This window comes from Drosophila persimilis, unplaced genomic scaffold (assembly GCF_003286085.1).
Source record: "Drosophila persimilis strain 14011-0111.01,24,50 unplaced genomic scaffold, DperRS2 tig00000191-arrow-pilon, whole genome shotgun sequence".
In the NCBI taxonomy this organism is placed as follows: Eukaryota; Metazoa; Arthropoda; class Insecta; order Diptera; family Drosophilidae; genus Drosophila; species Drosophila persimilis.
This window is the reverse complement of record NW_020825298.1, coordinates 11,095,051-11,110,559: the sequence shown is the minus strand read 5'-3', so window position 1 is coordinate 11,110,559 and position 15,509 is coordinate 11,095,051. Positions and strand designations below refer to the sequence as shown.

Here is a 15,509-nt window from a genome sequence, read left to right as displayed (position 1 = left end):
TTGCAAAATTAGCATTTTGACATTTCAATTTTGAATATTATTGACATGTTTACGCGCGTGTGTGTGCGTGCCAGAGTATCTGTGAGATGTGTGCTAGGGTTATTGCTGGTCGTCTGTTGTCCTTTCGCTGGGGATGTGTCCTGTGTTGCATTGAATCGCAAAATTTACTTTAATTAGCAGCAGATACACAATGATCATCGACCATACATCCATGATGTGTGACATGTCGGAGTTTGGTTTCATTGAAACAATGCCGAATCATTGTCCGCCTGTCGGCTGCACACACACACACGTCTTTCGGTCGGCCGTCGTATCTCTCGTTCTCTCCAGCGATGACAAGCGACGCGTGCTGTTTGCACTGTTGACATCATCCACAGCCCACACAACCCTCGCATACCCATCCACATCATCATCATCACCATCATCATCAACAACAACAAAAACAATGGAGAAAGAGAGTCAGATATATATATGGTGGAGTGGGGGGTGGGGGGGGATGGGGCTACCATCATGACTAACAATCCAAAAGTTTGTTTTCGGTCGTTTCGCATATCATCGAACAGAAACCCCTCCGTGAATGGGTTACGGTTTATGGAAATTGAAATGTTTTCAATGCATGTCTTTCTCTCTTTGAAGGGTTTATGCTATTTGTTCAGTTGCTGTCATCGTTGCAAGGGGGATATACGCATATATTTTGGACATACATTTCCCTCTCGGGGTCGCGTTTATTTATGAATGTATTTAAGCATTGATCATCAACATTATGCCGATTTATCGCCTATCTATAGGTCTTTAAGGCTTCAATCTTGTATCTGCATGTAGGCCTGAAGGCTTGTGGCTCGACAAAAACGTTTCGACTGATTTACAGATCGCAATTTCATCTACACCAACATTGTTTGAAGTTTACCAACACTGTTTTGAGCTTTGACGCTCTATATCACTACATGAAACTTTATCAAGCACTATTTGATGATTTCTTAGCCTTGTCCTAAGTTCTCCAATACTATTTATCGTTCTCCAACATTGGAAGAGCATTGTTTCCATTTAGATGCAAATTAAAAGAAACTATAAATTTTAGGCCCTTTAATACTCGGTAGCTTTCCCATTTCTCTTCTTATAATAATGCAAAACTTTCTTTTCTCCTCCTCCTCTCTCAAGGATTCCCCTTTCTTCTCCACAACGCTCTTTTCTTTGTCAGGAATGCTTTTCTCTCTCTCCCGTTGGCTCTCTTTTCCCAGTAAATCTTTTATTTCAATCGCATCAAATGCTTAACAAAGAAAACATTTCAGGGCTTTCTGTTTCTGGTTTCTCCTTTTGCCGCATACCAGAAGTAGAAACCGCATTCATGGAACATTACCCAACTCAAGCCCAATCCACAGACGTAACCCGTAACCCTTAACCCTATCTCATTCCAAAACCCAAAACCGATTTCGTATTCCAAAGAAAACAGGCACCCAAAAAGTGACCTCAACACGCAAAAGCCTTTCCCTTCGACCCACAGGACACAGAAAAAAAAGAAAACGAGAAGATGGTAATGAAGCATCTCAAAACGGAGGCGTTTAGGGTTTCCTTATTCGTATTCCTTACACTTTTCGAAGGGGGTTTGGGCACAGGCTATACAGATACCAAAGGGCTTTTCCGGCGTAGGCCCACAGATGATGTCTCTTCGTGGCGTTTCCATTTGCCGCAGAGAGAGGCCAGGCCAATGCACGATTTTTCCTCCGTCCGTTTGTCTCTGGAAGGTCGTTGTGGCAGAAAGGAAGCTCCGCCCGTTTCGACATAATGTGGCCAAATGTGTAGCCAAACAATAAATGAAAATTGTGTGCAATTGTCGTGTGCCTTCCTCTCATTTTTCCCCTCATTTTTTTTTTGTTGTACTCCACAACTTTGGGGATATGTCAGCTTCTCTGTGTCTCTGTCGCTGTCTCTGGATTGCTCTTTTCTTCTGTCGGTATTGTTATTGTTGTGGCAGCAACTTCCATTTCGTGTTGCCTGCGTGTCTCGCAATGCGCTCGTTATCCTTTTTATTTGAAGTTTGCTTAATGCCAAGTAAATAGTACCTTCCCCCCAGCGTACACACACACACACACACATGTCCTTTCTTCCTTCATTGTTTCATCTTTTTTTGTTTCCCTGATGGTTATCCACTCGCTCTCCCACTCTGCCGCTCTCTGGGTCTCATTTTTCCTGCCTTTCCTGTCAATGTCCTGGCCATTTCATGGCTTGTTGCAGACGAACCTCAACCTTTGGGGTTGCTCCTACTGCTCCTCCCTTTATGAGACATTAAGTTGCTTGTTACCTATGACCCCCTGCACCACATGGATGGACACCACCGCAGACTAGTGGTTCCCCCAGTCCTCCCCCCCACCCCCTACCTCTGTTATCTGGCGCATTATCATCATCATCTTCAATTTAATGCGTCGACGATGCCACTCGACAACCTCTCTCCCTCCCTCTCTCCCTCCCTCTCTCTCTCTCTCTCTCTCTCGTTGGTTCGTTTTTGTTTTTGCGCCACTTCCTGCCAAAGGACATGTTTGCGTTTATTTTTCTCTGGTTTCTAAGAGTACTACTTGTAGTACCGGCACTCCCCATCCTGTATCTCCTCGCTGCGTCTCTGCGTTCCGTTGGGTAATGCCACTTTATATGCCGCAGTTGATGCCTTTAGAGGCTTTTGTGTTTACGCCATGTTAAGCCTCGAATGAATCCTTCGAATGCCGCACAGCCACATCCGAGTACCTCTCTCTCTCTCGTCTCAGCTTCTCATTGCATGTGTATTGGCATTTGCTTGGTTGATTTTCATGTTGTCCCGCCTATTTGCCTGTGACAATCTACCAATCTCCTCTGCCCTCTGTCCATGTGCCTATCCCTATCCCCATCCCTCTATTACTCTCCCATTCCTTGGGTGTTAAGGCCCAAACACAGAGCAAGGTCGTTTCCCGTTTCCATATGCCCGAGCAACATTTACATTTAACATTTCCATTTCCATTTTTGCCGAGGACGTGCCCGCTTCGCTTTGGTTTTCGTTTTCGCTTCGGTTTTCTTTTGCTGTTCTGTTCAGGGCTTTTTTATGCATGATCTCATCGCTGAATGGCAGGTCATGTGACAGCAGGCCTAAAGACTCCACTCCACTCCACTCCAGACCAAGCTCCTCCTCAGACTCCACTTCGTTTCCATTGCTTTTTATGTCAGACTCTCCGCCTCCGCCTCCTTTGGGGCCAGACAAAAGTTAATTGCCTGACATTAAACTATGGAAAATGATGGACCCTTGGGGAGGCGGAGAGATGCTCCAGAACTGCACTTGAGGCGAGGAGATCCGGCAGGAGGATAGGGCTGGCTGGGTTCTGGGATGCTAGCTCTCTTAATTATGCTTTTTTTTATAAAAATACTCATTAGGGAGACTCTCAACTTACTTTAAACGCTTTTCTGGGCTTAAGGGCTCTGGGAAACCAACGATAAAAACTTTAGGAAAGTGTGGAAGTGGCAGTTTCGACCATCAATCGATAGGCAAACGAATTTTCACATGTTTCAAGGGAAAAGACAACATATTCGCTTCGAGAACACTTCGATAACCTTTTTCGGTGAAATTATCGATTATTAGTGATTTCATTGAAATATTACTGTTCGATAATTTCTTCGACTTTATATCGATAAATATATGAATAACAATAATTATAGAAAAAAACGACAATTTAGTCGGCCAATTTATTAAAATGTCGATAAATATATCGATACTCCAAACAATTCGATAAAATGCTGATCCAAGCGAAAGCTAATTGACATCGCTTTAAGGCCACCTATTTGTTCCTTCTTGATTGACAAGATCATCTCAAACACGTGCTCCTTATAGGATCCTAAACTGCCTCCTTCCTCGACTCCCCTCTGACCTCAGAATTTTTCACTTTACTCTACAAATTTTCTGATGTGCAAAACGCTAAGCCGGCAACCAAAACTTAAGCGGTTTTGGGTGCTGGGCTCCAAAGACTTGACAGCAGCGGAAGTGGAAACAACACCCCAAAAAAACACCGCCACGACCCCGGCCCCCGGCCCCGTGTTCCGGCCTTGTCAGCTTAGAATCAAAAACAAAAGCCAAATACCCCTAACCCCTCCTAACCCCTAACCCGGAGACGCTTTTCCTATGGCAACCACCTCTTGGGGCCCTTCCTGCCCCGCCATAAAGCAGCTGTCTGTTGCTTGCCTACTTTTCGCCAGGTATTCTGCCACGACAGATCCAGGACTCCTGTCGTTTCACCTGCTGCCACGACAGATCCAGGTGTGCCTCCTTCTATGAATCCAGATCCGGGAGCCCACTCCTTCTCTCATTCCGCTTCCTTGCAACGACAGATCCAGATCCGATTGGCCTCATCAGAAACCTAAAAAGCGCCAGCCAGGACCCTTCGGGGCTCCAACGGCAATACATTAGCCCGGGTCCCAGATTAAACTTGACTTTTCATTTCCCCATTATGCCCCCCGATTCCATTCAGCCGCCTCAAGGGCTGTGGAAAATATTGCCCATCGTTGATTTTTGTGCGTTTGGCAATTTTCATTTTGTCATTTTGCGGCGGGTTATTAGCGCGACAATTTCCCAGTGTTTCTCCTACGGGTTTCCGCGCTGCGATTTATTGCCCGGCCATTTGGCCATTCGGCCGATGAGTTATTGCCCAAAGATTAGGCCAAGAAGGAACGTCGCGTCGTGGCTCATTCTGTCTGATTAATTTCTAGGTGTCAATGGGGCAGAGAAAACCAGACCACCAGAGACCAAAGAAAAGTGAATTTTTATTGCTTGACGTAAATCAAAGTTGGGGGCCAAAAAAGGATAGCACAAAGGATTGGCTGCTGGTCCTTCTGTTGATTTCAATTAAATTGTTTTGTGATTTAATTTCACTCTTCAAATGTTGGTGAAAATGTTCTCCAAAAAACAAACAGCAACGTGGCACAAAAATCCCTCCAGAGACAACAGACAAGGGTCTGGTGTCCTGGAAACAGGACTCTTTGTCGCTGGGCCCGCAGCAACAACCGCAAAAGTGCCTGGAAGGCAGGCCAAAGCCGAACAGGACATCATATCCCTGTTTGATCTACTCCTCAGGGTACGCTCCAGGGTCTCCGGGACTCCGGGTCTTTCGCTCTGCTTGCTTAAAAACGCATTACGGCCGGGAGTCCTCCACTGAACCGTAGACCGAAGCGAACCGAACCGAACCGGACCGAACCAAACCGGAGGTAACTGAGACGAGACTTTGAGGTGTGTGTGGAAGGACGACTGGTGGGCGGTCTGTTGACCGCAAGGGGAGAATCCTTAGCCACAATCAGGAGTTCACATATCCTTCCTTCGTTGTCGTCTCTGGATTTCGTTTGTTCTGCCTTTTTCCATTGGTGGCGGGGGAGCACTGCCACGTAGCTCTTTTATAAATCCCATTTTTTGACAATTAATAAACATTTTGACAATTTACAAATCTCTGAAAAACAGACATTTTGCGGTTGGTCGGCCTATTTTTTGCTCGTAATTAAAAACATTTGACTAAACTATTGACTAAAACATATAAAGCAGATGCCGCAAATATATGTTAAGTGCGGAGGAGTAGGAGTAGGAGTATGGAGTGGGAGTGGGAGTGGCTGTGGTTCCTGGCCCTGAGGCCCAACTAATTAAACCGCAAGCGACCTATATATCCGACACACAAAACACACATCTATACTCTATTTTCGCTCTATTTTATTGGAATTTACTCGTTTTTGTACGTACACCTTCCTGCCTGCTGTTCGAAGGCGAGGCGGGTCGAGGCGGCTGCTAATTAACGTTCGGGTCAGCCGGCAGTCGGCCGGTTCAGGCCCACTTGTTTATGATGTTTTTAGGTCTGTTAGGTGGGCATATTACTCATACGACATGTGTAACACACACACGAAACAGCGTTGGCGGCGGCTGGCTTTAATGAATTTGCACGAGTGTCGAGTGTCGAGTGCCGTGTGCGGCGGCTGATAAATTAATGAATGCTGTTGAAATATATTCTGAATTGCAGTTCATTTGGTTAACGAGTGGTTCGAAAAATATTAAGTTTTAAACATGAATGAAGCCCACGTTTAACTATTTTTTTTTTTGTATGGTGAACAGGTTTTCGATGGTTTTACAAATTAATTTTGTTTTAGTTTTGTGAAGAGTTTGGTTCGTATTTTGTGGTAGCACATTTAAATGGCCATAACCATAACCAGGGCCAGGAATGAGAGTTTAAGCTGCTTTTATGTGTAAATATATATTATTTCTCTCTTAATATATTTATTAGAATTATTTGGAGTTGAATAGAGCTCAAATGTGATTGATATTTACTCAAAATCTAATATCCCAGAAGTATCCAAGCCTTCTCTATAGAAATATTCTCTCATATATCGTAGTATTTGCTTGGATAGTCCAGCCAATATCTTTGGAAATCTTTGAGGCGTTTATATTCGGATTTGCAGCCACTTCTGTTCCCAAAACCCCCTTTAGATCCTTTCTTCAAAGGCATATCTCCTGCATTACCCCTCTCCCTCTCCCCAGAATCAATATCTTTGGCCTCTATTTCCAAATTTTCATATTCTATGTATATTTCACTATAACTTTAAATCTCTCTGCCCCCCCTTCCCGTTGGTCTTTTGCCTTCTCTTGGCATGCAAAATGCAATTAGCGTGGGTTCTGGCTTCAGTTCTGGTTCTGGGCAAACCCACTCTCAAGTGTCTGACACTGCCACACAGCTATTACCACTCTGCAGCAGCGTGTGTGTTGTTTTTGAATTAATTACACATTTGATAGCCAGAGAGCAATAGAACTACAGCCACTATGGCTATATAGAGGAGGGGGGTTATACAGGGGGAGAGGTGTGCAAAAGTTTTGGATTGTGGATTGTGGCTCTTGGGCCTCGATGCGAGTCGATTGCCCCCCCAGTAGACGGGCAGACGGGCAGACGGTAGGCAATATTTCACTTTATTTGCCTTTTGATTAGCCCTAATAGCCCCAACGTTAACAGGTCACACTGCCAGTGCCAGTGCCAGTGCCAGTGCCACTTGTTGCAACAACAACTACAACACTGGCCGCACAGAGCTGTGTGGCAGCAGGCGGCACATAAATTTCTATTCTAATTACTTGGGCGTTCGGTGGTCGGTTGCAGCAGCAGAGCAGAGCAGAGCAGGTCAGGTCGGAGGCATTGGTAATTTATGTGCCGGGGCTTTGTGTTGGCTTTTTAAAAAAGATATATGCGATTATGCGATGACTGTTGTTGCATCTAAATGCGGCACACAGCCACATTGCCACATTTAAACGAAATGTGTCAGCGCATTTAGGAGAGGATATACAACAGGGTTAAGTGCTGTCCCATTGTCCATTTTCCATTTTGTGTTGAATAAATGAATGTTCAGCGCTCATTCCCTGCTTCATTATGCAAATAGTTCTGGCTGCTCTGCTGCCGCTGCTGTTGCACTTGTAATTGCTGTGCAACATGCTAATTAAGCGATCCCCCAATGTGATCCCCGAACGGAGAACGGAAAACGGAGAAGGTCAACTCGAAGGCAGCCCCAGACATCCGACTGGTCTCCGACTGGTCCGACACTCCCATGAGTTCCCGCAAGGGTCAACAGGGCACAGGGCACAGGGCCCAGGGCACTGGGCACTAATTTATGTGAATATTTTTATTCGAGCGGGTGGAAAATTATTAATGCCGCTCAAGTGGATTCTGGGAGTAATTAATGAATGGCGTGGGATTAACGTGCAGACTCTAGATGGGATGGTGCTTCAATTAGGGCCAGCCACTATTGATTGCCTCTTTGGGTGTGGTATTATGTGGCAAGAATTCAAGTGTACGAATTCCCAGGGACTCTTATTTCATCTCCTGCTTCAGCTATTTGATCCCCCCTTCAATCGGCGAAGAATAAAGATCGACTACTTACAGTTGACATTCAGTGTAGCCGTGGACTCCAGTCGTTTGCCCTCGTTCATGGCGCGATTCCTTACAACACACTTGTACTTGGCGCCGTCGTCCTCCCGCCGTGGGGTGACCGTCAGTGTGGCATTCGTGGGCTGATCCTTGGTGCCGCCGCGCAGTACAGTGGCGGGCAGGGGAGAGTTGGAGCCCTCGCGATACCAACTGGGGAAAGGGATTGTTGGAAATATCAATACAAAAATAAATACAAGAGTTAAATTTATCAAAAAATATCTAAAAAATATATTTTGTATATTGATTTATTATCGATAAAAAATAATTGGCGAAACTAAATAATTAATCTATCAAATATCGATACTCTAAATAAAAATCGTAGATATTTTTCGATAAAAAATCGTTTAAATCGTTTAAGGAAAAATGAGAAATCCACTCACGTGATGGTGGGATCGGGGGAGCCACCAATACTGCTGCATGTCAGCTCCATGGGCTTATCCTCGGTGGCCACGGCAATATTTCCGGGCGAGATCACAGGCGGATGTGGGGGCGTTAGCACCGTTAGATTATGGAACTCCTGATGGACATCGGCGCCAGTGCCCTTGGCCTTGATGCGGCACTCGAAGCGTCCGTTGTCGCGGTTGTAGGAGACATTCTTGATCTGCAGATCGTAGATGCCGCGCTCCGGTTGAAAGTCGAGTCTGAAAATAGCGAAAAATAACGAATAAATGTGAGTACAAAAATACATTTAAATGTTCAAAGGTCAATGGCGAATCAGTGTCCTCTGTGGGACCCCCCCGCCCCGTTCGTTGTGTCAGAAATCAATTTATTTTTTTTATTTGAAAACTTCCCTTGACTCCTCTCTTCTTTCCTTTTGGTAACCAATCACTAATTGTGCTAATATTGAATTTCCCCACGCTGCATCCTGCCTCGAGGGTCCTCGCCGAGTGGCTGTGGATGTGGCATCCACTTCCTGCTGCCCGCAGGTGGCCAAACTTTAAACGTTCGCCCGAATATAAATAAATACAAAATGGTAATATTTGACGAGCAGAGACGAAACAGGCGACACAGAGGAGGGGAGCTCTCGAGGGGCTCTGTGGCAACATAAATAAAATCAACGTTCGAATAAATGTTTGCATATTTTTCCTAGACAACTTTCCAATAAGACGACGAAAGACGCCCTCAGACGAAGGCGTCAGCCAAGTGAAAGGTAAATAGAAACCCCAAGGAATACAGGATTTAAAAGATGAATGTCAAGAGCCGAAGTTACAGCTACACTTGAAGATACATTCTTATAGTGGAGATCGAAATTTATCGATTTAACGATACTTTTCTATCAAGTATCGAACAATTAAAAAGGCCTTCAGGAATTATGGAATTCGATCTAAAGAAGATCGAAGATTGAGATATCCTCTCTAGCAGCTATAGTTTCTTGTTTATTTGTCGATTATTTATCGAAAACTATCGATATATTACAAATTTTCATAATTGAATACCGATTGAAAGGGACAAATCGACAATAAAATCCATTAAATATTGATATTCACTAAATTATCCAACAATCGATAAAAATCGATAGAAAATGTTACCATAAAATATCGAAAAGTTAAGTAAAAGTCTGCAGTAATCGTTGAATACTTCCTGTAACATCTACCTAAATATATTTCCTTTTATATTTCCTTACAAACCTCTTCATTCAATGACTATACCTTCCCTCGAGAGAATAGAAATAAGTAATTTTCACAAAAATACACCTAGATTTCGCTCCAAGGTTCTGTGTGTGTGTATTTTGCTTATTGTTATTTGCTGGACTATTAGAAGATCTCCTGAGGAGTTATTTTTCAGGGTAATTGCTTTGCAACAGACCCACTCATTGCTCTACTTCTCTACTTCTCCACTCCTCCACTCAAGAGCCAAAGCCAAATTAATTGCAAAAATTTTATAATTGGAAAATCGAACATTTTTTTGGTAAAAGAAATTTTATTAGAAACCGTAGAGAACGGGACAAAGAATCAATTTGATTCGTTAGTTTTGTGCTTGAATATTTGTTTAGGTAAATAAACAAACTTTGAAATAAACAAGAGAGGAAATGGTGAGACATTTATCGAGTATTTAACGTGAAAATATGTCATGGATATGCCAGAAATACTCTTCAATTGAATTTATTTACTCATCATTTTTTGCGTGTGTGTGTGACAATTTTTGATTCAATGGCTTAAGCGATGGAGAAACATTTGAATGCAAGAAAATGCGAATTTATGGTAGGAAATTTTATTGGGAATTTATTTATATAAACGCATTTTCATAGACTATTTGAGCATGTCATAGAAAAACTTTAAACCCAAAAAACTTTAAGACTTATCAAATAAGAATAGACATGTGCCTACTGGAAATGATCTCGGTAAAGATTCTAGAATCCAGCTTCTAAAGCTGGCCTATTTATGGAGATTTCCTTGGGATATAGGCGGAATCTCAAAGAGGATTTCAATGAATGCTAAGGCAGAGGTGTCTCTGGATAGACATCGATTTTCGAAGAAGAGACTTCATTAAACGCCATAAAGTTGTATCCGTTTATTCTTCATTCAGTTTTTAGCTTTGTTTCCTTCAAGAGAAATCTTCACAAAATTATCGTTAAGCTCTATCAAAAATATCGCTTAACATATCGACGTTAAAAGAGAGATGCCAGGCATGTCCTTCTTTGGTTCCAATCCAAAGACTTCTGTTGCCAACATCTCTTGTAAGTTCTTCATACATTCCCTTATGAAACAAGACTTCTCCTCAAACTATCATCACGCACATCTTTAAGCCAAATCACGTCTTTAGTTCCATATTCAATATCTCCAGAAATTGCCTCGCTTTCATCTATCATCAACGAGGGAGCATGGCAGCAGAGGATGAGCTTCAGCTTGAGGCTGTGAATGAAGCTGGCGGCTGTGGATGAGGCTGGGACCTGGAGACTGTGGCTGGTGGCTGTTGGCTGGTGGCTGATGGCTGGTGGCTGTGGCACAAGTTTGTCAATTTTCTGCTGTTGGCTTCAGTCCGATAGTCATTTCTCTTCGTCCTCGTTTCGTCCTGGTTCTGCTTCTGTTTCGGCTGCGTTCCTTGCTTCATTTTGTCAATGTCTTAATATTTCAAGGCCACTTCTGCGTTCACATCTTTTTTTGCGATTTTTTTTCTCTCTCTCTATCTTTGGTTTTTTCGGTTGCGATTTTTCACAATTTCTCAATAGAATGATGCTGATGATTATTTTGTCGTCGTCTCCATCGTTGTCCTGGACAACTACTGAAAATTGATGCCCGCCCGAATGCGCTTCGGTGGCTTCTTGTCTTGCCTCCTCCTCCCCTTGCGGCTCCTCTTTCCCCTGCGGCTCCTCCTCCCCCTGCTGCTCCTTCTTTTTCGTCTCTGGTCAGCAGTCAGCAGCAGTTTATTAGATTGGCAAACAAGATGGTATTCGCCGGCTCCTCTACAACGACTTTTCACGAGTTCATTTGTCAAGCCTGACTGACGGTCTGCCCGAAATTGGCTCTCATCCTTGAAGGCTTCTCTTCATTTACGGATGAGGCTTCAGCTGAGAGGTCCTGGCACTTCTTCTTCTTCTGCTTCTTTGCATTCACTTCTTCGGTCTAGACAATTTTTATGATTCTAATTGGACGACAGCCCGAGGCGTTAACAGGAGGAGCTGCGGTCGACAAAAACTGAGCGACTGATTAACTGGGCCAAAAGGGAGGTGGGGAAAGAGACATCCCCAAGCTCCTGTGCTTTCCCTGTGCTAATTGCTGTGAAAAAAAAGCCAGCACGCATCAGTGGGAAAATTTAATTTGCCAAAGCAGCAAACCGCAGAAGCAGCAGCAGCAGCAGCCACTACTGGACTTTGCTCTTGAAAAAATCTCTCTCGAAATAGAATGCAGACAATCCACAAAAAAAAAGGCTAGAGGGGAAGAGTGAGAAGGAGGGAGAGGGGCAGGGGTGGGACGGAGGGAGAGTGCAAAAGCCAGGGCAGCAAATTGACTGAATTCTCCACAGAGACATGTCCCTATCCTCCCCTTGCCATTCTCTCAGCCATGCTCCGCTCTTCTTCAGTCTCTCCCCTCCCCTCTCCTCCCCTCCCTTCACCACTTCATTCTGGGATGTCCTTGTCTAGTTGAAATTTTTGTATTATTATTTCTATACCCTCTAAGAAAGGGTATCAAGAACTTTAACAGAGATTTGTGGTGCACAAAAGTAGAAAATGTCGATCCTATAAAGTAAGCTTTTAAACTTTATCCATTAATTCAGTAAAAACATAACCTAAACCTTTTTGTTTCTATGAAAAATCTAAACTTTTTTCTTATTTTTCTGCAAATATCTCTATAATATAGATCGGAAGTGTATATCTGTGAGCAAAACCTCTAAAAATCGAAGATCCCAAGGATTTGTAGATTTTTAGTCTTATAAAATACCGATTGGATCACTATATTATCATTATATTAGGTAAACCTTATAGGTATTATAGGTATAGACAGATCGGAACCACAAAATCAGATACTATATCAGATCGCAAAAAGGTGTTCGAAAACGAATATTGATTTCCTCAAGGGCTCGAACCGGATGACTTTTTGAATAGATCTTTCAAGTAAGGAATAGATTTTCAGAGGTCTTTTGAGTTCCGAAAGACATCCAAGGATGTTTCCTCTTTCCTATCTTTCATTAGAACAATGCACCCTCAAGGGTATCTAATGCTTCGACCCTTAAAACTAGTCCTATCTTTCATGTTCTATTTGCTGTTGCTGCCTGCCTGCCTGCACGCCCCTGTTCCTTCCCTTTAGTTGCCTCTTTTTGGGGCCGCGTCTCTGGCGACTTGCTCATTTGCAGCTGGGGCCAGAGAGAGAGAGAGAGAGCTCCAACATTGGGGCAGAGGAGACCAGCAGCATCCGTGCCATCCACAGCCAGGACACGTGCCTGCTCCTCTCTAGCTACAGCAACAACAAAGAGTGCAAATTATAAAAACTGCTGGCAAAGCGCAGTCATCGTCCGCTCTGGGGACACTCCCCTCCCCGCGCCCCCTGCTGCAGCCTCCTGTCGATGGCGGAAAAATGAAAAGCGCTTTAAATTATACAAAAAAAAAATATAGAGAAAATCAGCCAAGAAGAAGAGCACAGGACACCGCAGCAGGCGGGTCGCGCGCGTCCTTGAGAGCCACCCAAACCCAGGCCAAAAAAAAAAGAAAACACAGACTCCAGGGAGGATAAGAGAAAGCATTCCCCGAAGCAGCCTCAAGGGATATGGTGGTATCCGTACCCCCCTCTGCCCCCTGCTGTTGCAATTTTCAAGTTTATCCAAAGAAGGACCCCCCCGTCCTCCCCTTTTCCCCTGCTGCAATTTGTGATTCGTTGTGTTGCCCTCAATTCGCGATTTTCTTTGCAAAAACAAAAAGTTTAGTTGTGTTTTTTTTTTGCAGCAGCAGCAGCAGAGGTGGAGACAGGACCTTAAACGGCCGCCAATTATTTCGGATCAGAAGAAACAGAGAACACAAGGATATTCCTTCGAGCTAAAAGAAAGCATATTTCTTTGGGGATACGAATAAGGATCTTAATGGGAAGCCAAAGAGAAGTGCAAAGAGAGGGAGGCGGAGGGAGGATATTAAATGATGAATAAATATTCCAGCGACCTTTTAGAGGAAAGTTTTGAATCAAATGAGCGAATCATTCAATGGCTGGAGAAGCAGTCTTGTGAATATATTAAGGGGCGGACATTCCCATAGATGAAAGATGGAAATCTTCAAGCTCAAGGAAGATAGATGTCTGTCTATGAAGGGGGAATGCTGTTCAAGGGAAGGAACGTCCTGAATCGTTTCTTTCTATTATTTTTGATTGAGAGACTTTCGAATGACAGTGTGGTCGGTCTTGACCTTCCCTTATTTCTGGCCTTTGATCTTTTGAAGCTAAATGTTCTTTGTATTTCTAATAGACGAGGAAAAATAGAGACATCTGTTGGGTTTTTGCGAGTATCTGACTCTCTCTAGTCTACGAGTGCTCTCTACTCATTCTACTGTCCCCAAAGGTGACATGTAATAGGCAATGGGTCCATCCATCCTTCTGTTGCTTTTGATTCATCAGAATCTAATCAGAATATAACAAATCTAGGAGTCGATCTACTGTTTTACGTTTCGAATATCGATTATATTGGAATATTTCTAATTTATTCATTATTATGGCAATATTTTCTCCAAATTTGAGAAATATTTAATTAATTTTGTACGCCATTTTATATGTTTAACAGCAAATTTCTACTCAAAAGTTTATTTCCTTTAAATTCAAGAAAAAATGTCGCATAAATATTTAAGAAATTTCAGAAAAACTCGCTTTCAGAAAACATATTAATTTGCCAATTCCTTGCCTTAAATCTCTCATTGAACTTTACCTTCAACCTCTCGTCAGATGTTGTCTGTTCCTCTCAAGAGATTTCTCCTCCATCTCTCCTCTCCCTCCTCCATCCATCCTCGGTTCCTCTCTCATCAGATTTCAACTCCTCTGCTCTCCTTAATGGCTGGTACTATAACATTTAGCCAAATGATCGACATGCGATTTTCAGCAGCCCCTTAAGTATGCAATCGAATATTTGCCCCCTCCATCTGTCTGTGAAGAGAAATTCTCCAACTGCGAAAAGAAACCAGAGAGGGAGATAGAGGGAGATAGAGACAGAGAGAGCCACTCGACAATTGTCGTTGCGTTGCGTTGCGTTGACTTCTTAAATGCCTTCTCTCGCTCATTGTTTCTCAATCTCTACAGCACACATTCCCCCGATGTCTCGTTAAATTAAATGTTCCAACGAAATATTAGCCATGAGGATTGTTGTGTCTCCCTCCCTCTCCCTCCCCCTCTATCTCTCTCTGTCTCTTTCCTTGCCCCACTCTGGGATTCCTGTGCTCCTGGTCGTTTGGCCCACTTTCTACCCTCTCTGTCGCGACATTTTAGCCCCCCCAAAAAAAAAGAACGACAAAAAATTGTGTAATTTCTCGTTTTGGTTGTTTTTCTTCTCGTTTTTGGCCAACAAATTTGCAGTAATTTCACTTTTGCTGTAGCACAGATGGGACACAGGATATAGAAAAATGAACAGAAAGAGAGGAAGAGAGAGAGAGAGAGATATATAGGGACCCTGCTAAATAGGATATCCATGGAAGAGCTGGTCCTAGAGGGTCCAGATAGAGATGGAACCACAGCGTCTTTAAAGGGGAGAGAGAGGCATGGCTTTGGGGTTTCTTGGGGGAGAGAGAGTGTCCTTCCTTGAGCCTTGTTCTGCTGCTTGTTTTTCGTATTGTTTTGTGCTTTTCTTGTGTTTGGCTTTCGGCGAAAAATCTGCAGTACGAAAATATATATACATATTTTACACTTTCAGACTTTCGGCCTTCCAGCCGCGAAAGCTGCGATTTCTGTGGTTCCTTCTGTGAAGGACCTCCCTCTAAGATTCTGCCTTGTGGCTGCTCCATTCGTGCCTCAGCTGGTTGCTCCTCTAATGCCTCCTCTGGTGGCGGCACCTCCCTCTTCGCCCGTGATTCCTTCCTTCCTTTTTTCGCATTCGCATTCGTTGTTTGTTGATTTGCTTTTATTACACACCCCAAAAAATCCACCTACCAATTGG

The 15,509-nt window shown here is 43.5% G+C and overlaps 1 protein-coding gene across 2 annotated transcripts in view; it reads right to left on the bottom strand.

Moving 5' to 3' along the window:
• Positions 1–15,509, bottom strand: part of LOC6589277 (titin) — a 121,476-nt gene that overhangs the window by 39,792 nt on the left and 66,175 nt on the right. For both annotated transcript variants that reach the window (XM_026989190.1, XM_026989189.1), the window contains exons 3-4: positions 8,333–8,593; positions 7,906–8,102 (exon numbers count right to left, since the gene is read on the bottom strand). In XM_026989190.1, the coding sequence (XP_026844991.1) occupies positions 7,906–8,102; positions 8,333–8,593 (458 nt within the window). The remainder of the gene's footprint in view (positions 1–7,905; positions 8,103–8,332; positions 8,594–15,509) is intronic.